The sequence below is a fragment of the Hemiscyllium ocellatum genome, chromosome 2 (genome assembly GCF_020745735.1).
Source record: "Hemiscyllium ocellatum isolate sHemOce1 chromosome 2, sHemOce1.pat.X.cur, whole genome shotgun sequence".
In the NCBI taxonomy this organism is placed as follows: Eukaryota; Metazoa; Chordata; class Chondrichthyes; order Orectolobiformes; family Hemiscylliidae; genus Hemiscyllium; species Hemiscyllium ocellatum.
Window position 1 is genome coordinate 34,603,662 of NC_083402.1, and position 27,729 is coordinate 34,631,390.

The 27,729-nt window shown below is 40.3% G+C and overlaps 1 protein-coding gene across 3 annotated transcripts in view; it reads left to right on the plus strand.

The window, feature by feature from the left end:
* homer1b (homer scaffold protein 1b) overlaps positions 1–27,729 on the plus strand; it is a 95,799-nt gene that overhangs the window by 21,729 nt on the left and 46,341 nt on the right. For all 3 annotated transcript variants that reach the window (XM_060843547.1, XM_060843538.1, XM_060843554.1), the window contains exon 2: positions 15,566–15,722. In XM_060843547.1, the coding sequence (XP_060699530.1) occupies positions 15,566–15,722 (157 nt within the window). The remainder of the gene's footprint in view (positions 1–15,565; positions 15,723–27,729) is intronic.

Below are 27,729 nucleotides of genomic sequence, written 5' to 3' on the forward strand. Positions count from 1 at the left end.
TTAAGACAATGAGCAAACCATAGTTAACCAAGGAAGTCAAGGATAATGTCACATTGAAAGAAAGTATGATGTAGTAAAGATTAATGGCAAGCCCAAATATTGAGAATTTTAAAAACCAACGATAGATGACTTAAAGGGAAAAATGTACTTCAAAGGTAAACTTAAAATATCAAGATGTAAAGGAGGCCCTGCAATACAAGTATAAAAAGGAAGAGAAGCCTTAGCGGAGTGGTTGGGAAAATGGCAGTGTTGATGAACTACTTTGAATAATTCTTCCCTGTAGGAGACACTAATAGCATTTCAAAATCAATAAATAGTGGGCAAACAGGAGTGGAAATAAATACAATAATTATCACTAGAGAAAATTTATTTGGGAGATGAAGGGGTCCAGAAACACACATTCCTTGGTCCTGATGGGATGCCTTAGGGAATATTAAGGGAAGTAACTAGGGATTTAGCTTGAAGTTGATATTGGAGAAACGTTAGTCTGTTGGAATGATGTAAAAGAGTGTTTATAAATATGATTAAGCAGTGTCAGCATGCCTTTGTGAAGAGGAAGTCATGCCTGAAAAAAAGTTGAGTTGATAAAAAGCAGGATAGGTAAAGGAGAAGCAGTGAATGTAACACATTTGGATTTCCAAAAGGCTTTTAATAGGAAGCACCGCTACTTCAGAGTCCATGCAGACTAGTGGAGTGCCACAGGGATCAGTGCTGGGGCCACAGTTAGTTACAATATATGTTAATGACTTGGATGAAGAAAGTGCATGTGCTATAGCCAAGTTTGTGAATGACATAAACTTAGCTGGGAATGCCAGTAGTGAGGATGACCGACTTTGCAGAGAAAATTGGACAGGTTAGACCAAGTGTGCAACAACTTGGCAGCTGCATGCAAAGTGTGAAAATGTGAGATCATGGACTTGGGCAGAAAGAATAGAGGAGTTGCTTATTTAAATGGAGAAATATTGCAAAACACAATTTTTAAGTCCTCATCTGTGTATTGCAAAGTTTGCATTCAAGTTCAGTGGGTAATAGGGAAAGCAAATGGAATATTTCAAAGGGAATGGAATGTAAAAGTGGGGAGGTGATAATTCTATACAAGGCACTAGTTGGGTACAACTGGAATTTTGAGAACACATTTTGGGCCCTTTTCTCAGGAAAGACATTGTGACATTGAAGGTGATCCAGAATAAGTTCACTGTGCTAGGTATGGAGGGACTGTATTGAGGAGAAATTAATTGGGTCTGTACTCCTTGGAATTTAGAACGAGAGGTGATATTACTGAAATAAGACCATAAGACATAGGAGTGGAAGTAAGGCCATTCGGCCCATCGAGTCCACTCTGCTATTTAATCATGGCTGATGGGCATTTCAATTCCGCTTACCAGCATTCTCCCCGTAGCCCTTAATTCCTTGTGACATCAAGAATTTATCAATCTCGGCCTTAAAGCCATTTAGCGTCCCGGCCTCCACTGCACTCCGCAGCAATGAATTCCACAGGCCCACCACTCTCTGGCTGAAGAAATGTCTCTGCATTTCTGTTCTGAATTGACCCCCTCTAATTCTAAAACTGTGCCCATGGGTCCTAGTCTCCTCACTAACGGAAACAATTGCTTCGCGTCCACCCTTTCCAAGTAATGTTATCTTGTAAGTTTCTATTAGATCTCCCCTTAACCTTCTAAACTCCAATGAATACAAACCCAGGACCCTCAGCCGTTCCTTGTATGTTAGACCTGCCATTCCAGGGATCATCTGTGTGAATCTCTGCTGGGCACACTTCAGTGCCAGTATGTCCCTCCTGAGGTGTGGGGCTTTTTATATTCCGACCGTCTTGAAATAAATGACAACATTGTATTCACTTTCTTAATCACTAATTGAACCTGCATGTTTACCTTTAGAGAATCCTCGACTAGCACTCCCAGATCCCTTTGTACTTTGGAAATATAACATTCTTGGGGGACTTGACAGTGTAGATGCTGAAAGGTTGTCCTGCTTTGGTTGTAGGACCAGAGGGCCTAATATCAGAATAAGGAACACTCATTTAAGATGTGAGAAGGAACTTCTTGACTGAGGGTTGTGAGAATCTGGAATTATTTGCCAGAGGGGGCTGTTGTGGTGGAATCATTAAAAGTCTGAGCCTTGAATATATTCAATCAGTAAGGGAATTGAGGGTTATCGGAAAAAGGCAGGAAAATGGAGTTGTGGGTTATCAGATCGGTCACTTATTGGAGCACATTTGAAGACCTGAATGGCTAACTTCTGCATCTGTTTGTTAGTCTTAATCTTCCCTTCTCCACTTCTATACCCACACTTAATCTGCTTCAGGTCACCATAATTCTCCCACTTTTACTGCTTTATCACTTCTTAACTCTCATACAAGGACATACTGATACTTTTTTTTTCACTGCTCCTAATCTCTGCATGGTACTTTCAGCTCATACTTGCGACAAGTTATGGCATAAAATTACTTAAGCTGGAATGTGCAGCAGAATCCATGGTATGATATGCTCTAGCCCAGCAAGATTTAATCCATTAATTTGTAGTCTTTAACATTTTGTTGATTTTCATGTGTATGTAGAAGGTAATTCTCACAAGATGGTTTTGTCCTAATTATATCCCATAGTGTCATTGGAATATTATTAATGTACATTTTTACTGCAGGAAGGAAATGAAGGAAATCCAGCACTTGGTATTTGAGGACTAGATTTTTTCCTTGTAAAATATTGACTATGGGAGACAAGTGCATAACAAACTTGTAAGCCTTCTAAGTCTTTAAGTTTATAATTGATTCTTTGATAATTGACTGACTTTAACTTGCACTAGTAGCAGCCTTTTTGATTTGTCTACACTTGCTAGTTGATTTGGTGGGGGGAAGAAAATCTGAATTAAGATGGTGTTGCCTGGACTGAGGAAGCAGCAGACTCCATAAGCTAAGTGGCACTTCCTTATTTTGAACTATTTATCCTAATGCAGTATGCAACTTGACTACATCAAAAACAACATGAAGGTTGTAAATTTAATAAGATGAGGTTTGAGTAGTTGTGTTCCCTGGGTGTTGCTGTCTATCATTAGATATGAGGAAAAACCTTACCTCTTTAGACACTCAGTCCCACCCTGTCACCCTGCTTCAATTAATTCCCAATAGTGCCAGACATCTTGCAACTTTCACTATAGGTCTTTGATGTGATTTTAATTTTATTGCCTATTAGTTATGCATTTACTACAGTCACCAAGTGTATGTAAATTTTCAAATGTATACTTGACAACAACCAGTGTCATATTAATTTTACTGGCCAACTCTTTTCAATATTACACAAAACAGTAGAGCTTAGGTTCACCCAAACACTCTAACTCCTTACTTACCTTGGTGGCAGTCTAGAATATAAAACTCTTGCAGACAGCTTAGTTTAAATTATTACCTTTTATTTACCAGTGGTATCAATGTTACACTATGACATAGATACCTACAAGCCAGACTTGAGCGAAGGCTGTAAAATAACTGGAAGATTAGCAGGTACCAGCTCTTACCCTTAAGAGCGCTCTCCGGTTATTCCCCTTTGTTGCTGCAAACAAGCTGTCCTCATACAGAATTTGGTATTAAAATTATAAAACTGCCCCATGTCCTTGATCAGTTAAGCAGCAATAAAACGGCAAAAGTTTGCAGAGGAAGAAAAACTCCTAGTAGGTTGACTAATTAAACTACACTTCCATCAAAGTAGGAAACTCTGATCAAGCCAGACCAAATGGTCAACTGCTTTGGCTAGTACATCATAACAAGCGACCAGTCTAAACTATGTGGAAAAAGTCATGAGGTAACCTCGCTCAGCTGACATGCCCAGTATCATTGTCCTACAAAATGGCTATTTCTTTGAAAATTATCTTAGATTCCCAGAATGCAAATTAAATTGATAACACTCCCGGATCTCGAGCTCTAGGGAACAGCACACAAACGTCCAATTCATGACAAGCCTGTGTTTATTCAAATCAGACCAGTGTTAATCTTTCCACCAGCTTCTGTCCTCCTGTCTGTCTTCATCCCTCTGTCCCCCTCTGCCTCCCTTCCCCCCCCCCCCCCCCTCTTCCGGCGTGTCCCTTGAACTCTTCAGTCAGTGAACGTAATTTACAGAAGAATGTTTTTTCTCTCTCTTACATGAACATCTTCCAACTTTCTTACTATGTCATATTTTCCTAGTTTGGGTGATGAGACATTCACCTTCCATAAATTCAAATCTGCTCTGTGGTATACATGAAAATGGATCAGGATTGTTCTATTCCACGTGCATTTTCCACTCAGCTTATTAAATTACAAGTTCTTTTGCAATTGAGTATGAGTTTTAAGAGTCTTCAATATAAACCAGAAATTTTGTTATCTGAGATCCAACTGAAATATGCATGCCTCCAGCCCCCAAGGTGAGAAGGAAGTACTGCCACATGTTCTACAAGAACAAATGCTACCACCTTATTTACAGCGGTCCATTGACGCTAAGAGCAGATGTCCTTAATTCTTCTGAACAAACTCCCCCACTCCCATGGTCAAGTGCTTTTCTGCATCTCCTTCGCAGATGTGTAAGGCTGCCAGCTTTCTCAACTGCTGCTTTGGTTAATTTGACTGAACAATCTTGTTTTGGTTTTAGAATGAACTTGGCAAAATATTTTTTAAAGGTCTGATTAAATGATTTTTTTGATTAGGTTGGTAACCTTGATTTAGCAAATGAAATAACCATTGCTGTTCAGTACATTGCACTGGAAGATTTAGCAAAATTACGACTTTTATTCTGTACCCAAAATAGAAAAGGCAGTCTAGTTAAATGTTTATTTGCATTTGTATGAAATGCTGTCAAGTTATTTGTCTTTTGACAAACGAGGGTGTTATCATGGGTGTTGGATTTTAGCAATTTCACAGTTGACATTTCAAAGTCCCCTTCATTTTTTAAATAAAGCTTCTTGGAGTTTAAGACATTAGAAACTACTTAACTTGCACTCCATCCTGCAATGGAGTGTCTGTTGGACCTCTGCGTCCACGTCTGGTCTCAAACAGTGAAGGATGTGTAATCTTTTTCCCTTTTTAAATTCTATTGGGCATGTGCAGTCATTGCATCAGCTAGTGCATATTGAGTATTCTGATCTTTAATCCATGATCCTGCATTTTAAAACTTCGCTTGCACTTTTGTTCCATCTGTGTTTCCCCTCTGTTACTCTATTCACTAAATCATCTGTATCTTTTGTTTGCTTGGTAGTAAGGGGAAACAGTCTGGCTTTTAAATTTAGTATTTGCAGAGCTTCAAAATCTCTTTGCTCTTTCAAGTGGAAATGTTTAATACAGTCCTTGAGTTAGACATATTAACTGCCAAGTGAGTTCAGCTGTATTGTGACTAAATCTTTAATACTCCTATTTACAGAAGTGGAATTGTAATGTGCAGAAAAGAGAAACTTCATGCAGCTGAAGTTGAAACTGGAGTTGCATGTTCTAATTTGGAAGGTAATAGAATCATTAAGCTACCACTGCCACAGACAAGAAAGCAGTTACACCCCTACTTCCTTGGGGCTAAGGAAATTTGGCATGTCCATAAAGAATTTTCACAATTTTTATAGATGCACTACAGAAAGCTTTGTATCCAGGTGCATTGTAGCTTGATGTGGCAACTCTTCTGTCCAGGACCATAAGAGATGAAGTTTTGAACAAGCCCGGTACATCTCTCAAGCCAGCCTTCTGTCTATTGACTTTCTGTACTTCTCAATGCCTTGGGAAGGCAGTCAACATAATCAAAGACCCCTCCCACTCAGGTTAGAATCTCTGAGCCTGTTGTGTTTAAACTTCTGCCCAACACGTGTCAACATATTCAAGAACAACTTTTTCCACACTTTAAGTTTTGAATGGACCTAAAGTTTTAAATTCTGTTAATCTCTTGTGCACTTTGTCTGCAGCTGTGACATTGTGATCTTCACTGTTACCTTAATGCACTTTGTATGATATGGTCTGTCTGTACTGCATGCAAAACAACTTTGTCACAGGTACCTAGGTACAGTGAAATAAATCAAAACACAACATACCATGTAGGTTGAACTTAAAAATACTCTTTGGCTTTTCTGCGAAGTGTTTTAATTGAATTAGTTGCGTAAAATGAATTGGGCTTGCTTCTGAGTATGCTTTTAGGCACTTTGATCATCAGTAAATTGAATGAAATGTGTATGCTGTTTTTAGTTTAACTGTTCAGTGCCATTTGTTAGCTTCTGTATTTCGTAAAGTGTATGTTTTGAGAGCTAATAATTTTGACCAGTGATTTTGTGTCCAGAATAAGTTCAGCCTTGACATTTTTCAAATTTTTGCTCCAAATTTTCATGTCAACTCTAACGTTTATAGAGAAACCCATAAATAAACAAAGGTGGTTGAATATTTTTGGAATAGGCTGTGGTCAAGTAGCTTCAGGCTTTACATTTCTTTTAATATCCTTTAAAATCTGACAAAAGCAGTAATAATTTGTTGAAAATGGACTTTGAAGTCTGTGTACAACTGCTCCATTCAAACTCTGTTGAAGAATAAAGACTTTACACACAACAGATCATTCAGCATTAATGGTAGGTTACAGCAATGTACCAAGTCTGTTTTTATTTTGATTGAAATGTAATGTGCATCTCCTGTAATCATGTGACTTCTATTATGAGGCGCATAGTTTAACTTTATCTCACTTTACCCCATTGATTATATTTATTCAAAACAATGTTATATGTAACACATGAATGCAGAGCTGTGAGAAAGCACAGCTAGAGACAGGTATGTGCAGAGCTGTGAACTACTAACACCCTATGTGGAGCTTGTACATTCTCCCCGTGTCTGTGTGGGTTTTGTCCGGGTGCTCTGGTTTCCTCCCATAATCCAAAAATGTGCAGGTTAGGTTAGATGAATTGGCCATGCTAAATTGCCCATAGTGTTAGGTGAAGGGGTAAATGTAGGGGAATGGGTCTGGGTGGGTTGTGCTTTGGCAGGTCGGTGTGGAATTGTTGGGCTGAAGAAACTGTAAGAAACCAAATCAAAATAAACCAGCCAGATTGAGAAAATGGCTACAGTTTCCCCATAGCAGCTCCTGCTTGAAGGACAAGATATGGAGTAAACTGAAAGTTCTTCCAAGTGCGAGGATCACATTATGGAGTAGCAACAGAATTGCTAAGCAAACCAGAACAGTAACAAGTCTTACATGATCACAGTTGAGAGAATGCGCAGAAGTGTTAACGTCACTGCGCAGTTTAACTAGATCAGTTTGAATTTCACCATGGCAGATGATAACTTGAATTCAATAGAAATCTGGAATTAAAAACCTAGTCTGATTACCACAATCAATTATGAAAATCCATTGGTTCACTAATGCCCTTTAGGGAAGGGAATCTGTCGTCCTTACCTGGTCAGGCTGACGTGTAATTTCAGAAACAGCAATGTGGGCAGTTAGGGTGGGCAATAAATGCTGGCTTAGTTGGTAACACCCATATCCTCAGCAAATTTAAATAAGCAATTTCTCCCTAAGCTTCTGAGGAGCCAGAAAAGGCAAAGCTTGAAAGGTATGGCTTGAGCCCCCAAGTGAACTCTGAATACCAATGATACTGATGGAATGTTTTCACCAATATGAAAAAACTCCATTAATTTGTACTTAACACCATTTAACTCAATCGTAGAAATCCATAAATTTGCACAATTGAAGGATAATAGAGACTTTTATAGCACAGAAGGAGGCTGTTTGGTAGATCATATCTATGCCACTTAGCAAATGTCTGACTATATCAATCCCATTTTCAGACTTCTGAAACATATCTTTGAAGACTTTGGCAACAAGTAACTGCTTACATGTTAAGAGTTTCTGACTCTACCTCCTAGCTCAGCATATCTCTCACTACTATTAAGTCAAGAATCAACTCTGGTTCAATGAATGAGGGCAATAATTGCCAAGTTGATCTATCTCTGCCGCCTCCAGATGGTCTCAGCTTCACAGATGCCAATCATCTTCAAATTTTATTCAATCCCTGTGATGTCAAGAAATGGTTGGATACTGCCAAGGCTATGGGGCCCTAACAACAGTTCACTAATAGTATTGAACTTTCCAAAACCCTATCTAAGCTGTCTCAGTACACTGTCTGCTTTGAAGAGACACTGGACTTAAAACATTAACTCTGCTTGTTCTCCACAGATGTTGCCAAACCTGTTGAGTTTTTCCAGAAATGTTTGATTTTGTTTCAACTACAACTCATCCATATGGAAAGTTAACCACTTATAGCTGTCTGATAAACACAAACACAAAGTGGGACAATTCCAATGCAGCCAACTGCTCTCCCATTAGTCTACTCCAGTTATCTGTAAAGTGATAGGTGTCATGATACCTTCTATCAAGCATTGACTGCTTAGCAGTAATCTGCTCACTGACACACGGTTTAGATGACTCCAGAGCCATTCAGCTCATGATCTTATTTCATCCTTGATTCAAATATAGATGAAAGATGTGACATGAGTGCCAGCCATTACTCAACAGTGTAGCACCAAGGAACCTGAGCAAAACTGGTATCAGTTGGTAATCAAGGACAAACTCTGGAGTCCTACCAGGCACATAAGGTAGTTGTGGTTGGAAGTCACCTCCAGGGCATTACTGCAAGAGTTCCTAAGGGAAGTGGTCTCAGTCCAACTGCCTTCACAGCTTAATCAATGACCTTCACTCTATCATAAGTGGGAATATTAGTTGATAGCACAATGTTCAGCACCGTTCATTACTCTTCAGACACTGATGTAGTCCATGCCCAGGCACAAGACCAGAACAATATCTAGGCTTGAGCTGAAAATGGCAAGTAACATTTGTGCCACACAAATGACAGTGACCACCTACAATAAAAGACAATCTAAACAGTGCCCATTGATATTTAGCAGTGTTGTTAAAATTTCTCACCAACATCCATCAACTCAGTTGGACTTCTCACATAAGCACAGTGGCAATGCAAGCAGGTCAGAGGCTAAAAATACTGCTGCAAGTAACTCATCACCTGATTTCCCAAAGCCTGTCCACCATCTGAGGCTCAGTCGGAAGTGTGATGGAATACTCCTCACTTGCCTGGATAAGTGCAGCTCCAACGACATTCAAGAAGCATCTTGTGCATAAATATTACCACTCCACTCAGCAGTAGTGTAAACTACCTGCAAACGCATTGCAAAGATTAGATCACTTAGTGTGGAAGCAGGCCCTTCGGCCCAACAAGTCCACACCAACCCTCCGAAGAGCAATCCACCAGACCCATTCCCCTACATTTACCCCTTCAGCTAACACTATGGGCAATTTAGCATGGCCAATTCACCTAACCTGCACATTTTTGGACTGTGGGAGGAAACCGGAGCACCGGGAGGAAACCCACACGAACACTGGGAGAATGTGCAAACTCCACACACAGTTGCTCGAGGCGGGAATTAAATCCAGGTCTCTGGCACTGAGGCAGCAGTGCTAACCACTATGCCACCATGTCGCCTATGATGGTGCCTTCAACCCCGTGACCACTTAGATCTAGAAGGGCAGGGATAAATAAGATTACCACCACCTCAAAGTTGCCATCTCAACCACACACTATCGTGATTTGGCAATATATCACTGTTCCTTTGGTCTGCCAAACTCCTGAAATTCCCTCTCTAGCATCATTTGAGTTGACATGTAGGTTATGGACTGCACCAATTCAAAAAGGCAGCTCACCATCACCTCAAGGGAAATTAGGGATGGGCAATGAATGCCCATCTGAAATGCCCACATCCCTTTAGTAAATTTAAAAGTCTGTGAGGGTATACAATGATCCAAAAGATCTAATTATAACCCTAAAGAGGTCTCATACTCTAGATGTGAAGGTTGGTTTTCTGACTAGTGAAGTTGGATGAAAGCAGCTTTCTCACCACGTTTTAGGCACCCTATGGAAGATGCAGATCGTCACCCATGTGACTTGGCATTTTCCACTGCTCGAAGTATATCAATGCAAAGAATGTATCCTTGGTTGGAAACTCAGTGGATGATCTTGTGAATGTGGGCATACGATGGAAAAAGCTAGTGCTGAGCAGGATCAAAACAGTGGAGTTGCTGGCTAGGTGAACCTGAAACTGAAGATTGAACAACTACCATTGAAGTTAAGTTCATAGGCCAAATTCTTGTCCAATTTGTTGACTCAATATGAATCATATTGTGGACAAGAGTATGCAGTGATATATTGGGAAACTGAGAAGCAGATTTATTAAAATAAAGCCACTATTGACTGCAATGCCACTGCAGATGTGGCCAACACTCTTGCAGTAAGGACAGCTGATTATTAGCACCCTGCATGCAAAAACAGAAACACGCACATGCAGCATCTAGTCTGCAACTATGCCTGGCCGTGGTCTTAAATAACTATGTGGAACAGACCGTGACAGCATCCATGTCCAAGCCACTGCAAAGTAGTTTCTCAAGGTACTACTACCTGCTCCAATGCATTTGCAAAGAATGTTACCCCAGTTAGAGATGTCATCTGGATGTAAATAAAAGTAAATATAATTGTGTAGGCATTCTTCGCTGGGAATGCTGCTGTCAGTAGAAAGTGAAAGATGTATATGTGTGTATGTATATATATGTATATGTATGTATGTGTATATATATGTATGTGTATGTATATGAATAAAGTCACTAAAGCAGTTCAGTTTTGCATAGTGCTTACATATGGAAAACAAACAAACAAAAGCCTAAGGCACTACTTTTGTGCAGGAGACTATTTACATATGAGGCATCAGAACATGATTTTCAACTGAAGCCCTCATTTTACTTCAAAGGAAAGATTTTAGATGGTCTGTCCCCACTGCACCTCGGTGGCAGCTGCCCCAAGCTTTAGTGTGTGCCTCAGCGCATAGTCCTGGATCTTGACCGGACCAGTCTGCAACACTTGGTCAAGGTCAACTCCTTGCTTGGGAAGACCATGACAAAACTAAAGTCTTTCGAAGTTGATTGTCCTTCAGATGCAGTCTGTTTAGTCATGGTGTACATCCAGGGGAATAGACATTAAAGCACAGAGTCCTGCATCACAGAGCTGCTTCAGGTGAACCGTGTCAAAAATCTCTGCATCTTTCTTTAGACTTGAAATTGCCAAATGCCTAAAAACCCACACCAGCTTTATGATACTTCAGACATTATTCCAGAAGGAGATGTGACAGTTTCTACGCCATCACCTGCAGCTGCCTAGAAGGCAGCATACAGTGGTACAGAGTCCAGATTTACAAGAAGGATCTGATGGGCAGTGCCCTTCTCACCACCAAGTAATGTCTTGGTGTTTGTTGGAATGTTGAAAAGTTCTACTGATCGGGCATTCTGCTAAGTAGCTTTTGACAGTTGGTTCAGTTTAAAAACTGAACAGGATTCACCTTCTTTTCTAGCAGGGATGCTACATGCTGATTGCTTCCTGATGGATTTGTTGTCAAAAGGCTTTTTCTTAACAAAATTCTCCATGAAGGGCAGGTGAAAAGTGTAAATCTGAGCTTTTGACATGCAGTATCAACTCCTCCTGCTCTGGAAGTCCTTACCCCAGAGGCAGTCAGCAAACCACTTTGTTGTATTCCAATCAGTCAAGCTACCCAGCAAGATGCAAATGTCCAAGCATTCAGTAGCGGTGACAAAAGGGATAACCTGACAACATTGTCATGGAAATGAATTAGCAGCTCAAAATGGCATGTTGTGGAAAGGAAATTCAGATTGTCATGAAGGAGTTAAGAAAAGAGATGCAGAAGTGTACCAAAATGAGCCACTAAGGAACTGAATCAAGTTTGAGGCAGGCTCTCTTGCCTGGAGAGAGCTGATTTGCCTGGAAAGCACAAGTAGTGAAATTGAAGACCACAACAGCAGTTGTGATATGCTTGTAATATACCAAACTAATCAAGTTAGGGAGGCACTGATGAAACATCATATCCCAGATAAACCATCAATGGAGCTGGAAAAAGATATTTTTACACCTGCAGGAACTGATTTTCTTGTCATATTAGAATAATATTTGATAACTGGGAGATGGACCAGATGACTGCAATAACTAGAGTTGAAATTGCCAAATACCTAAAAGCCCACACCAGCTATATGATACTTCTGACATTATGCATGACAGTCACCGTCCAGTTTAGAATTCAATTGCTTCACAAAGTTCTACACCACTGATGTCTTCATTATCTGCAGTCAAGTGTAAAAAAAAACTAAGGTGGCAGTCAAAATTGCCACAGGAGCCATGACTGTATAGAGCAAATTCTGCATAGATATATTCAAAGCAATATTTGGAGAGAAACACATCCACTGTCATGAGAAGTCATCCTGTACAGGACTAATTTCCAAACAACTCTTCCTTTTGACAAAAAGTTGCTGAAAACAGAAGAAATGAGAAAAATTAAGGTGAAACTGCACGAAGTCAAAGTCTAGTAAACCATTACCAGATTGGAGTACTGGAGAGCTAATCATAGTACAAAACTAGCATTGCTCTGAAGAAAGACCAGCCCAAGTGGCAACTTGGAACCTGTGTAGGAGATGACTTGTCATGTGTTAATGATACACGCTGGAAGTAAATGCCAGACACTCATGCAGTTGTAGGTGCTTACACCCAACTGGAGAAGCTGTTCATGTACTGTAGGCAGTTGGTTGGGGAAAAGTGAGTATACCACCTTCACAGATCACCTGTCAACCATTAGAAGTTCACTTTCACAGAAATGGAACAACAACGGCAGGTAACATAGCAACCAAAAATGATGTAGCAGAAAGTTAGAACTACTGAATGTAGAGGTTCTAATTTGGAAAAATTCCAGATCACCAATGTTCAGTTAGAAACTGGAAGAGGTTATTTGAAGCTATAGTTGTTAATCCATCTGAATATTCATGGACTAGGCCATCAAACACTCAAATTGGGATTCAAAGAAACAGTTTAATCAAACCTGTATATATGTTAGGAAAGGGAACTGATATTTGGTGTTCAAAATTTGAAAAACAAAATTCAATATTCTAATGTAAATCACCTAGTTCAAATTGTACTCTTGTATCATTAACTTCTGTTTTATTGTTAAAACCAATTTTGAAGCATTGTGTGCTTGTTTCAGTAAAAGACTAATTAAATCAAAATTAAATTCATCGTGCCAGATTTCAGTCTGGAATCTGATTTATCCAGTAATACTGTAATAACACTGTCCAAGCCAGAAGGTTGTCCAAGTCTTTGTGCATTTGGACATAAATTGCTTTAGTCTTTGAGGACTCCTGAATGGTACTAAACATTGGCAATCATCAGTGAACATGTCCACTTACAATCTTACAGTGGAGGGAAGGTCACTGAAGTAACTGAAGATGAGGACACTGTCTGCAGGTCTTCCTCAAGGAAGATTCTGGGATTGAGGTGATTGTCATCTATTAGCCACAACCATTTCCCTTTGGATTTGATTTCATCAACCAAGGATGGGTCGTCGCTGATGTCTTTTAGCTGCAAATGATTTCGTTGACTTTTCTGCAAGTGCAAAATTGCACATACACAAGCCATTTCAGAATGGGAATGTTAGTGGAGTCCATTCCTTCAGCCAGCTGTTTGATTGTCTACCACTATTCACAAATGGATGTGGCAAGACTGGAGGACTTAGATTTGATATTCACTGTGGAAATGCTGAGTTCTGTATTGCATGCTACTCATTCTGCGTAGCACGCAAGTGGTCTTGTGAAGTAGCTTCTCAGGTTGATGCTTTTTTAAGGTATACTTATACTGCTCCTGGCATGCCTTTCTGCACACCTCCATTGAGTCAGGATTGATCACTTGATAGTAGGTAGGTGATATTCCAGGGAATTAGGTTACATGTTGGTGTTGAATAGAATTCTGCTACTGTTGCACACCCCCTCAAATTCCTAGTCTTGAGTTGCTATGCATGTTCAAAACTTAGTCCATCGAGCATGGTAATAGTTCGCACAAGGGAATTCTTGCTAAGAAGTCAAACTTTCTCTCCAAGCTCTGTGCAGTGATTGCACCTGCCAATATTATCACGAACAGTTACATCTGTAATGTCTAGATTGATGAAAGTGAAGTCAAAAATGTTTCCTGCCATAAGCTTTGCTCAACAGGTGTGTGCTCTTTAGGATTGGCCGGTTTGGTCAGTGGTAGTATCAAGCTGCTCTTGAGCATTGAAATCCCCCACCCAGAATACATTGTGTCCTTTCCATCTTCAATGCATCTTCCAAATAATCAGCGTGGAAAATAGATTTGTCAGCTCATGGTTAGTCTGGGAAGGGAAGTAGTATGTGATCAGCAGGATTCCTTGTCCTGATGCCATGTGACCTTATTGGTGACCACATTCAACATTGAGAACTTCCACTATGCTGTCAACTTTGGTTTGCTGGTAGAGCAGGATATTCACACAGGTGAAGTGTCTGGGATGTTTTCTGAAAGATATGGTTTTGTGAGAATCATGTCAAGCTATTGCTTGATTAGCCAATTGACTAATTGACAGCTCTCCCAATTTTGACACTAGCCGTCCCAACCTCAATTTTAGTAAGGACCACTTTGAAGCTACAGGATTGTGTGCAAATGATGTTTCGTGTACCTTTAGTTGATGCTGGATGGTCCCTTTTTTTTGGTTCCATTTCTTTATCAGCCTTCATTGGCTTTTTCAGAGGCCATTTAAGAGTTGACTAGATTGAAAGTCTGGAGTTACATGTAGGCTGGACTAGTATGAATGGCAGATTTCCCTTCCTTTTAAGAATATCCATGATCTGGGTGTGATTTACTGACTAGCTTTCAATTCCCACTTTAATAGTTGAATTCAAATTTCACTATCTGCTGTGGTGAGTTGCAAACTTCCACCACGGCGCATTATCCTGGGTGTCTGAATTACTAATCCAATGACAATACCACTACTTCTAACCTATCATTACCACTTACCTTAAACTTTATTTATTAAACAAGATTGTTACATGTTTACTGACTACCTTGTATGTGTTTATTTCCAGGTTCCAGTTATGATTTTACCATGTTTGTGCAGTTTGTTGCTATTATATGGTCTTTAAATTTAAAGCTTTGGCATTTGTTATAACAAATTAATTATAAATAATTGTTAGATTTAATTTTCATTTGGCAGATCAATCCTGAAAACGCCACATTGAAACTTCATCTAACAAAGGTGGAACTGCTGCTTAGTTGCCTGTTTTTTTTTGCCCTTGTGCAGAAATCCATAAATATTCTGCAATATTTAGCTGTGCTTTAATTGGATTCTACCTTTTTTTTGTTCTGTTATTTTCTCAAAGTGACATTCTTAAGGAAATATTTTTATTTATGTTGAAATATTAGCTGTACAAATGCAAGGTAAGAAAGATTATTGTGGATGTGTGTATATATAGTAGTCAAACCTTCAAATTGCACAGCTACCATTTCCTAATTAGAAAAACCATGTACTAATGGAAGTTTCTTTCAATCTGTCAACTTTATTGGAAATTGATGTGATTGGTACTATTTGACTTCTCCACCTCCGTGTGATTGTGTGAGCAGTTTTGATTCAATCAAATTGATAATTTCTACTTTGTGTGCCCCTCCTCCCCAGGGAGCAGCCCATCTTCAGCACGCGAGCCCATGTCTTCCAGATTGATCCTAACACAAAGAAGAACTGGGTGCCCACCAGCAAACATGCGGTAACTGTGTCCTACTTCTATGATAATACACGCAATGTGTACAGGATAATCAGCCTTGATGGGTCAAAGGTGAGAAGTACGTGAAAATACAATGCATAAAGATGGATTTTCTAACTTATGTTTTTCTGTCACTGACTCTTCCCACAATCCCTGAAGGGATTGACAACTTTAGTGTGAATTCCCAGATACAACTTAGAATTAGACAAGATTTCAAAATTAAATTTTATTGTAACAACAAACTAAATATTAAAAGCAAAACATTGTGAATGCTAGTGAGGATGAATCATAGATGACTTGAAATGTGAATTTTGTTTCTCTCTCAATAGACTCTGACTTGAGTTTCTTCAGCACTTTTGGCTAACTTTATTTAACTAAACATTATTTAATAGCTGGTTATTACAGATTTGAGAAAGGCCATCCTCTATCAATGCTTTGACCTGACTGATAACTGCAAAATAAATGTGGTTTGGAATTATGTAGAGAGCAAGCTGGACTATCAGAAAGAAAGCCATCCAAAATCACTGCCAGATTCCAACAGGTTCACGTCCTCCCCTTTAACTGCATTGTAAGGTCGAGCATCCATCAAATGTTTCCCTGTGTTCCAAACAATTCCAAACTAATCTCTAACATCATTAGAATCCTGATGATTCTTCCCCTCACTACTCCCTTCTCCTACCCTCCTTTCCACTCCACTCTCAAAAGCTGTACCAGAATGAATTCTTCAGTGCTCTCCTGGATGAAAGGAATAGCTACCATTCACATTCCACAAAGTAGTTCATGTAATGGAGCTTTTTCCTTTACTGTTGTCTTGCTTTCACTTTATTGCTTCCTCCTGGAAGTATTCAGCAGCAGTGTTTTTGGCACTGTCTTTTGGCCAAGTATGACTGATGATAGACAATGGTTACGTGGTTGCCATTTGAAGAGTACTTGTTTAAAATTCCAGATTTGTTAATTGAATTCACATTTCACTATCTGCCATCATGTGATTCAAGCCCATGTTTCAAGCATTTGCCATATTTCTGGATGGCTAGTCCAGTGACAATACAACTACATAATTGTTTCATTGAACTTGTTCAGAATTGCAGTTCACTGTCCACTTATTTGAGGGGTAAGCATTATGTTGCTATTTGTATTTATTCCTCCATTCTATTTTGTTTTATCTGAATATGAGCAAGCTACCAAATTTGACAATATCCTGGCTTTACCCAAATCTTCCATCCATAGACCGAGCAAGTAGGCTTTCCTGATGAACTTCAAATATTTGGGGAATAGAGGTGTACAGCATGGGAAAACCCCCTTTGGTCCAACTTGTCCATGCTGACCTGATTTCCTAAATTAATCTAGTCCTATTTGCCAGCATTTGGCCAAAATCTCTCTCAACCCTCCCTGTTCATGTACCCATGCAGATGCCTTTTAAATGTTGTAATTATACCAGCCTCTACCACTTCCTCTGGCAGCTCATTCCATACACTCACCAACCTCCGCATGAAAATGTTGTCCTTTGGGTCCCTTTTTTTAAGTCTTTCCCTCTCCCCTAAACCTATGCCAAAACCTAGTTTTGGGCTCCCCCAGCCCATGAAAAAGACTGTGTCTATTTACCCTATCTGTGCCCCTCATGATTTTATAAACCTCTATAAAGTCACCCCTTAGCCTCCGACGCTCCAAGGGAACAGTCCTAGCCTATTCAGCCCCTCCCTATAGTTCAAACCCTCCAATCTTGTAAATCTTTTTGAACCCTTTCAAATTTCACAACATCCTTCCAATTGAGGAGACCAGAACTCTGCACGCTATTCCGAAAGTGGCCTAACCAATGCCCTGTACAGCTGCAATGCGACCTCCCAAACCCAATACTCAATGCTCTGACCAATAAAAGAAAACATACCAAACACTGCCTTCACTATCCTATCTACTCCACTTTCAAGGAATTTCACAAACCAATCCAGATGCCTTTTAAATGTTGTAATTCTAACAGTCTCCTCCATTTGCTATGGCAGCTCATTCCATGCATGCACAATCTTCTGAAAAAGTTGCTCTTCAGGTCCTCTTTAAATCTTTCCCACCTATGGCCTCTAGTTTATCTCCCATGCCCTGGGGAAAAGACCTTGACTATTCATCTATCCAAGTCCCTCATGATTTTGTAAACCTCTGTAAGACCCCCCTCAGCCTCTAATGATCCAGGGAAAATAGCACAGCCTGTTTAGCCTCTCCATTTATAGCTCAAACTTTCCAACCCTGGCAACACACTTTGATCTTTTTGAACCCTTTCCAGTTTCACAACATGCTTCCTATAGCAGGGAGATCAGGATTGAATGCAGTATTCCAAGAGTGACCTAACCACTGTTGTGTCCAGCTGCAACATGACTTCCAATTTCTATACTTAATGCACTGATCAATAAAAGCCAGCATACCAAATGCTGTCTTTAATACCCTATCTACCTGTGACTCTTTTCAAGGAATGAGCCTGCACTCCAAGGTCTCTTTGTTCGCCAACATTCCCCAAGTCCTTACCATTAAATGCACATCTATCCAAATGTAGCACCTCACATTAATCTAAAATAAACTCCACCCACCACTCCTCAGCCCATTGGCCCATCTGGTCAAGGTTCCATTGTACTTTGAGGTAACTTTGTTTGCTGTCCATTATTCCTCCAATTTTGAAGTCATCTGCAAACTTACCTCTTATGCTCATATCCAAATCATTTGTATATATTTCAAAAAACCGTGGGCGCACCACTATCCTAGTGGTCACACTGATCCTTGTGGCGCATTCACCTCTCTCTAATCATCTGGTACTACTTTGGGGAGTGAAGATGCAAAGATCATCGCCAGAGGCATAGCAATTTCATCCCTTGCTTCCCATAGTAACCTTGGGTAGGTCTGGTCTGACCCTGGGGACTTGCCTATCTTGATGCTTCCCAGAATTTCCAGCACATCCACTTTCTTAGTATCAATCTGCTCAAGTCTATTAACCTGGTCCAGTGTTCTCACTATCAACAAGGTTCCCCTCTAGTGAATACTGAAGCAAAAGTCTTATTTAGGGCCTCCCCTATCTCTTTAGACTCGTGGCACAATTTCTCTCCCCTATCCCTGATTGGCCCTCCCCTCTCTCGGATCGTTCTCTTATTCCTCACGTATGTGTAGAACACCTTCGCGTTTTTCTTAATCCTTCCTGCCAAGGCTTTTTCGCTCCCAGCCCCCACCAAGCTCTCCTCAGTGCATTTTGACTTCTTTCTTGTAATCCTGTAAAGCTGTGCTGAATCCTTGCTTCCTTCTTAATGAGAAGCTCTTCTTCACTTGTCATCCAAGGTTCCTTCATCTTACCATTCCTTGGCTGAATATGTGACAAAGTTATTCAGCATTTGCAACAAGTGCTCCTTAAACAGCCTCCATACTTCTGTTGTGCATTTCTCATAGAAAAATTGTTCCTAATTTTTATTCCCCTCCCCCCAATTAAATACTTTCCCATACTATATGTACCTATCCCTCTCCATGGCTATAATAAAGGTGCGAGGCAATTGTGGTCACCATCACCAAAATGCTCTCCCACTGAGATCTGACACCTGGCTTAGCTCATTGTCTAGCACCAAATCCAATAAGGCCGACTAGGGGTAAGGCCAATCTGCATTGAGTCAGGAATCCTTCCTAGACACCTGACAAAATTGACTCCATCCAGACCGTCTGCACTAAGGTTCCAATTGATTTTGGGGAAGTTGAAGTCACCCATAACAACTGTTACATCTGCACCTTTCCAAGATCTGCTGTCTAATCTGTTCTTCTAGCTCACCACTGCTATTGGGGTGTCTATAGAAAACCCTCAGTGATTGCTACTTTCCTATTACTGACTTCCACCCATACTGTTTCAGTAGACAAACCCTCCTCAACCATCTCCTTTTCTGTGGCTCTGATGCACTCTCTAATTAATGCTACTCCCCTTTCCCAGTTCTTTGTAAAATATCTACACCCTGGAATAACCAGCAACCATTCTTGCCTGTGAAATCCATGTCTCTGTTATGGTCACAATATTGTAGTTCCAAGTACCGATCCATGCTTTAAGTTCATCACTCCTATTCCTGACACTCCTTGCATTGAAACAGACATACTTTAACTCATCCCTTTGCCCTATCAACTGTGTATCCTTCCTGACACACTCTTCCACTTCTGTCCATTCTACAACTACCCTCTCCTCCGATTTGTAGCTCTGGTACCCGTCCCCCTGCCAAACTAGTTTAAACCCTCCCGAAGTGTTTGAGTAAATCGCCTGTCCAGGACATTGCACTTAAACTGGAGGAGCACCAACCTGCCCTTCATGTACAAGTCCCACCTTCCCCAGAAGATACCCCAATGATCTATGTATCTGAAGGTTTCCCTCCTTCACCAGCCCTGTAGCCACGTGTTTAGCCGCTCTCGCGCGCTTCATAGCAACTGGCACTGGTAGTAATCCTGAGATTACTACCCTGCTCGTCCTGCTTTTTAGCTTCAACATAACTGCCTAAAATCACTTTAGATCCTCAACCCTTTTCCTAGCTATGTCATTGGTGCCAAAATGCACTGACCCACTACCCTTGTTTAACCAGTCTACCATGAAGAACCTTATCAAATGCCTTTCTGAAGTTCCGTAGACAACATATCATCACTCTGCCTTCATCATTCCTCTGTTATTTAATCAAAAAAACTCAATCAAGTTCGTGTTACCTCTGATTATATCCCTAGTTAATGAACTGGGGACCAATACACCTTGGTGTCCTAATTTGCTGAAATTGCATTTTGTGCCTGCATATCACTTTCATTTGGAATATCCTCTAGTTTGATTTTATCAATTTTTTTGGAATTTGGGTTTTTTGGTTATTATAATCACTTTACTGAAGTATTGGTCTTGTGCACATACACAATTGTCACATCTTGTCATGTCCATTGGCCTACTAAATATCTTCCATGTTACACATGCATGTATTTTTGCCTGTGAAGTGTTAATATATATTATTCATGAAAACTTGTGAACTAATACTTGGCCAGTCCCCTTACCTCTTCAGTTTTTAAATTCACCTGTGGGATGTTGGTTTCGCCAGCTGGCCAGTATTTATTGTCCATCCCCACTTGCTGTTGAGAAGACTATGGTGCGCTGCCTCCTTGAACTGCTGCAGTCTGCCTGCTGTGGGTTGACCCACAATGCCATGAGGGAGGGGATTCCAGCATTTTGACCCAGCGATGGTGAAGAAATGGCAATATGTTTTTAAATCCGGATAATGAGTGGCTTGGAGGCATTCTTGAAGGTGGTAGTGTTCCCATATATTTGCTGCCCTTGTCCCTCTACATGGAAGTGGTCATGGAATTGGAAGGTGCTGTCTGCGGATCTTTGTCTTTCTGCAGTGCAACTTGTAGATAGTACACACTGCTGCTACTGAGTGTCAGTGTTGGAGGGAGCAGATGTTTGTTGATATAGTGCCAATCAAGCAGCCTGCCTTGTCAAGCTTCTTGTGGTGTTAGGGCTGGACTTGACCAGCAAGTAGGGAAAATTCCATCACACTCCTAATTTGTACCTTGTAGATGGTGGACAGGCTTTGAAGAATCAGGTGAGTTTCTTGCCACAGTATTACTAGCTGTTTATCTGTTCTTGTAGCTACTGTGTTTGTGGTGAATCTAGATGAATTCATGAAAACCCCAGGCTGTGGTAGTAACACTGAATGTCAAAGGGTGGTGGGTAGATTTGTCTCTTATTAATGATGGTCATAGCTTAGTGTTTGTGTGGCACGAATGCTACTTGTCACTTGTTACCCCAATCTGGATATTGTCCAGATCTTGTTGCATTTGAACATGGATGACTTCAGTATCTGTGGAGTCATGAATGATGCTGAACATCCCCACTTCTGACTTTATGTTGGAGGGAAGAGCATCAATGAAGCAGCTGAAGATGGTTGGGCTGAGGGCACTACCCTGAGGAGCTCCTGTAGAGATGTCCTGGAGCTGAGATAACTGACCCCTAACAACCATGACCTAAGCGTTGCATATGACTCCAACCAGCAGGGTTTGTCCCCAGATACCCATTGATTCCAGCCTTGATGTCGAGGGTTGTCACTGTCACCTCATCTCTGGAATTAAGCTCTTTGGTCCTGTTTGGACCAAAACTTTAATGACATCAGGAGCTCAGTGGCCCTGACAGAATCCAAATTGGGCCTCATTGAGCAGGTTATTGCTGAGCAAGTGCTGCTTAATAGTACTGTTGGATGATGTCTTCTCTCAAATCATCAGCAAAGTGATAGTACACTGATGGGGCAGTAATTGGGTTGGTTGAATTTGCCCAGCCTTTTACGTACAGAACATACCAGAGCAGTTTTCCACATTGTAACTATTGTAAGAATTGAGTGGCGTGTTCTGGAGCACAAGCCTTCGGTATTGCTAGAATGTTGTTTGGGCCCCATAGCCTTTGCAGTATCTTGACATCACATGAACCAAACTGAATTTGATGATGAAGATTGGCATCTGTGAAGCTGAGACCACCTGGAGATGGATCATCAATGTGGCAATTATTGCTGAAGATTGTAAATGTTTGAGTTGTTTCGTGTTTTTGTGCTAGGCTGTTCCATCATTGGGATGGGGATATTTGTGGAGCTTCTCCCCCAGTGGGTTGGTCGTTTGTCCACCATGATTCATGACTGGATGTGGCAGGACTGCAGAGCTTAGATCTACTCTGGTTGTGAAATCATTTTGCTCAGTCTATCTTTTGCTGCTTAGGTTGACCTTTTCATCTTGTGTACCTGGTGCTGCTTCTGGGATGCCCTCCTGCACACTCCATTGAACCAGGGTTGATCCACTGGCTTCATTGTAATAGTTGAGGGGATGTACTGGTCCCTGAGGTTACAAATTATGCTGGAGTACAATTTTGCTGTTCTTGATGTCCCACAGTGCCTTGTGGATGCCCCTTCTTGAGTTGCTACATCTGTTTGAAGTCTGTCCCATTTAATATGGACATTATTCTCGATGTGAAAGTAGGACTTTATCTCCACAAAGACTGTGAGATGGTCACCCTATCTGATACTGTTGTGGACAGATGTATCTGCAGCTGGTAGATTGGTAAGAATGAGGTCAAGTATATTTTTCCCCCCTTGGTTCCCTCACCACCTGTTGTAGACCCAGTCTAGCAGCTATGCCCTTTAGGAGCCCAAACAGTTTGATTCATCAGCTGAGGGAGGATGGTACGTGGTAATCAGAGCGTTTCCTTGCCATGAGACGTTATGGGGTCAGGAATCACTGTTGAGGACACCCAAAGCAACTTCCTCCTGACTATATACAACTGTGCTGCCACCTGTGCTGGGTCTGTCCTGCTCGTGAGACAGGATATATCCATGGATGGGGATAGTGGTGTCTGGGACAGTCATTCTCGTGGAATCATACCCTACGGACTATGTCAAGCTGTTGCTTTTATTTTAGTCTGAGACAGCTCGCCTAACTTTGGCAGTAGACCCTAGGTGTTAGTGAGGAGGATTTTGCAGAATTGACAGGGCTACTACTAGGTCATTGCGTACCCCTAATGATCAAGTCAATCTGAAAAGTGAGATTCTTTTTCTACTGTGTACCTGCTTTGTACTAAAACTCACTGCACCACCTTATGTGAACAGCAGTAACAATTTCCCCCCCCCATTCAGTTTTGCATTTACACCACGCTCTGTCTCTGTTTCGAAGTTTGTCCTTAATCTATCTGAGCATCTGTTTTTTTCTTCTGGCGAAAGAAAAAACCTTTTGTGCAGTAGCATGGGTGTGATTACATCTTAAAACTTGATCACCAAATGTAGCTTGAGCTTTCGGTGCTGCATTGAGATGCCCTCTATTGAATGCAACATTAAACCAAGGTCTTGTCTACTCTTTGCAGGAGGTTGAAAAACATCCCACAGCACTCATTTGAAGAACAAGGGAGTTATTCACAGCATCCTTGCTGATGTTTATCCTTCAACAGTATGATTAAAACAAATTGCCTGATGGACCCATTATGTTGCGGTTCTTTGAAACTTAGTGTGCAAATTGGTTGCCATGTTTCCTACATGACAATTGTGACTATACTTCAAAAATACTTTGGCTATGATGACGCAGCACATGTTTGAAAATTTGCCTTTCTTTAGAAAAGATTGATGCTGTATGTGAACCTTTAATTAAAATTACTTCCTTCTGATTCTTGCCTGTACGATAAAGAATTGTTAAATGTACAATTTTTTTTGAATTAGCTATATTTTTGAATCAATGATCTTCCTTTGGCATTCAATATCTTGGGCAGGTTGGTTGTATACTAATGTTTGATATGAAGTTTAACTCAAGTACACAACAATGAATACAAAGCAGTTAATATATGCTGTTAGCAGCTTAACTGGTGAATGGCATTCATGAGGCATTCTATTAATATTGAAGTTTGTATTCCCCAGAAATACAGGAGTTTATTGCAATTTCCTGTTGAGATTTTCTTGGGAGAAGAAAAATCAGCACAACTATTCTGCATATTTCTTCCCCATTATCTTATAGCTGAAATGTGCAACCCTTGTGTTGCAGTTTTGATTCTGACTCTGACATCACTGTGGCCTGTTTAATCGATGACACTGTTCTTTGTTGTGAATTCCATCCCCAAATTGGAAGTTTATACAGTGCTCTTGCAAGGAGCTGTTAAACTCACTCACTGAAGTTATTTTGAACAGCTATGATCAATAGGTGTTTATTGAACTGTTTTGTTTGAAGTTCCCCTCAGTTGATTGATCATGGCCCCAATCCAAATTATAAACACTATGTAATTTTCACGTCCAAGTGCTGCATGAAAAGTTTTTAATGCCGTTAAGAAACTGGTATTTACACATGCAATCAGTGAGCCTGCTTCTTGTATGATTTGTCTACCTTTGCGTAGTCTGCTACTAGTTGAAATGGCCAGCCCAATCTGTGCGATATAGTCCATCTATCACTTGGTTTGCATTTCAAATTATTTCACTGATTCCTTAGAAAGATGTTAGATTCTTGGGGAAACACAAGAAATGGGAGTAAGCCATCTAATCTTTTCAGCCTATATGCTTTCATTCCCTCTCTATCAAAAAAAAACACCTAATCTCTGCCTTGAATATGCTCAATGTCCTGAATATCCACAGCTGCTTATGGAAAAGAATTCCAAGTGTCTGCACCCCTTGAGTGAAGAAATTCCATCTCAATACTGCTAAATTTCTGATTCTAAATTCTTGAGGTTGTGAACCCCTTATTCTCAACTCGCAAACCTGAGGAAACATCCCCTCAGTGTGTACCTAGTCAGGTCTCAAATTTTATACATTCCAATGTGATTGCTATTTATTATTTTAAACTCCAGGAGTAGAGTTTACTCCATCTCTTTGTAAGATAGTTTCTGCATTCCAGGAATCCATTTGGTGAATTTCTTTTGTTCTCCCCAACATTTTATCTTGCCTGATTTGATTCTGCTGATTGCTTCTTCATTTCCCTAGCTAGCATTTGAACTCGCTCACTCATGCAGGCTGCTGGCCAGTTGAGGGGTGGGGGGTTCCTCTTACTGAAACCCTCACCAACTGAATGCACTATTTATCACCTTTGTTTTCTCTAAGTGCACTTGTCTCCACACACTGCAAAGAAGCCTGTCAGCCTGGTCCTAATGAGGTCCTGAATGTATTTCACTGTCCAGCTCCATCCTTGAATGTTACTCCCTCCCATTGTGCACAGCTACTGGCCTCAATTGATCAGCTTTATAAAGCAGAATGTCCTACTGGAAAGGCATACACATTGTGCCTCTTGGAAATCAAGGAGCTGTTAGTAAAATTTTAAGCAGGATGAGCCAGCTAATCAGAGATGGGCTCGTCCCCAATATTTGTACTAGGATATGTCTGCAAGTGCTTAGACTTTATTCTGTAAGATACCTTATTGCACTGCTTGTCAATTCCAATCTACTGCATCATTCATACATTTGATATTTCATATTCATTTAATAAAATAAAAGATTTATACAAGGAACAAGGTAAGAAATTGTACTGAAAATAATAAATGCTATTTGGGCAAGGAGAGTGTAAGCTAACGTTTCAAGTCTAGATGACACTTTAGAAACTAAGTATTTCCATCAGATTTTTAAATTTCTTGATGGGTTGACTATCACTTGCAAGACCAATATTTCTTGCCCATCCCTAAACCTTGAAGTTGTTGAGCTGCCATATGCAGTCCATGTGGTGTAAGTGTGCCAATTGTGCAGTTAAGTAGTAAATTTGAAGGTTTTTATCCATCACGGTAATGAAACATCAATGGTTTTCCAAGTTAGAATGGTGCGTGAGATACTGGGTTATTACGTTATATTATGTATGCATTTGGGATTTTCTGCAACCTGTGTTTATAATAAATCTGAGCCAACCCAGTATATACTTGAGATGATAAAGACAAATTACAACTACTGAAATCACCTTACTTGGCACTAAAAGGCATGTGTTTGAGGTGCTGGTGATAAACTCGAGCAACTCAAAGACTATCTTGCAGATAGTAGTACTGATTGTACCAATGAGCTGGTAGTGAAGGGAATAAAGGAGTTGAACTGCCACTTAAGAGGCTGCTTTGTTCTCAGTGATAAGCTGCTTGGTGCACTGATCCTGGCAAGTTGGTCATATTCCATCATACTTCACTGTAAGCCTGTAGCCTGGTGAACAAACTTTGGGAGTCTGGTCTGAGTTACTAGCTACAAAACCAAGTTGCTGACCTGCCACTATGTATTTGTCTGATCCATTTGTGTTTCAGGTGAATGTTGCCACCATGGATGTTGTTGGTAATGCTGATGAATGCCCATTGGAGATGGTGAGAGTGCCATGTTGTAGCCTATAATTGCCTGGATGTTGAGTGGCAGTATAATTTGTCACATTCTGGGCTATGTTGTGTTCTTTGCACACTACGTGAAGTTAATATCAACTGTGGTTTATTTTAGAACACTCATCTGGGCCATAAGGTTGAGTTCAAGGTAATTGAATAGAAAAACCAGGCTGACTGAGGTGCTGTCCCTCTGATAAAGTATTAAATAGGGACTTCATCTGCTCTGCTTGAGTTCCAAATTCCATGGCATTATTTCAAAGGAGCACAGGTTATTTCAGTCTTTTATATTTATACCTCAATCAATATGTCAAACAATACCTGATCATTTATCACATTGCTATTTGAGAGAACCCAGAGGATCTCTGTTCAATTTGATTTTATTTTCTAATAATATGACTCTAGTTCAAAAGTCCTTCATTTGCTTACAAAATGCATTGGGATTTCCTGAAATGTATTATATAAATTGGAATTTCTTTTTATATTGATAACCTCTTTTCCTGATGGAACAATATATCAGACATTTGTCCCTTTCAAATCTTTTGGTACTTGGAGAAGTTTGGTGGGCGAGAAACAAGTTCGGTTAATTAACTATACCATTGAAAAGGATACAAATTAAGATGTGGAAAGGTCATGGTGCATTGGAATTTCAGAAGAGTAAAGATAGCATTAAGAAAATCAGATCATCGTGAATATGAACAAATAGTTACATAAAGTTTGAAGCAGTTATGCAGTGTATGTTGGTCATTTTATTTATCGCTAATATTTGAGTATGTCTTTTGTGATTGTATTCTCTATTTGTTCGTGGGCTGTGGGTGTCACTGGCTGAGCCAGCATTTGTTGCTTATCCCTAATTGGGAAACTTTATTAACAAGACCTGGACAATATACTAGCTTAGACTGACAAGTATCAGACAACAGCCATCACCAACAAAAACTTTAACCAACAATTCTTGATATTTATTGGCATTTACTGAGGCTGAATTTCCCACTCTCAACATCCTGGGGTTTATCATTGACCAGAAACTGTCTACAAGAGCAGGTCAGAGACTCAGAATCCTGTAGGAAGTAACTCTCCACGTAACTCCCCAAAGCTTCTCCATCTCCAAGCATAATGAATACTTTCTATTGACCTGGATGAGTGAAGCTCTAACAATAATCAAGAAGCTTGATGCTATCTAGAACAAAGCAATCCTTTTGGCACTGCATCTGCAAATATTTGCACCCTTGATCAGTAGTGATCAGTTGCAGTAGTATACCATTTAAAG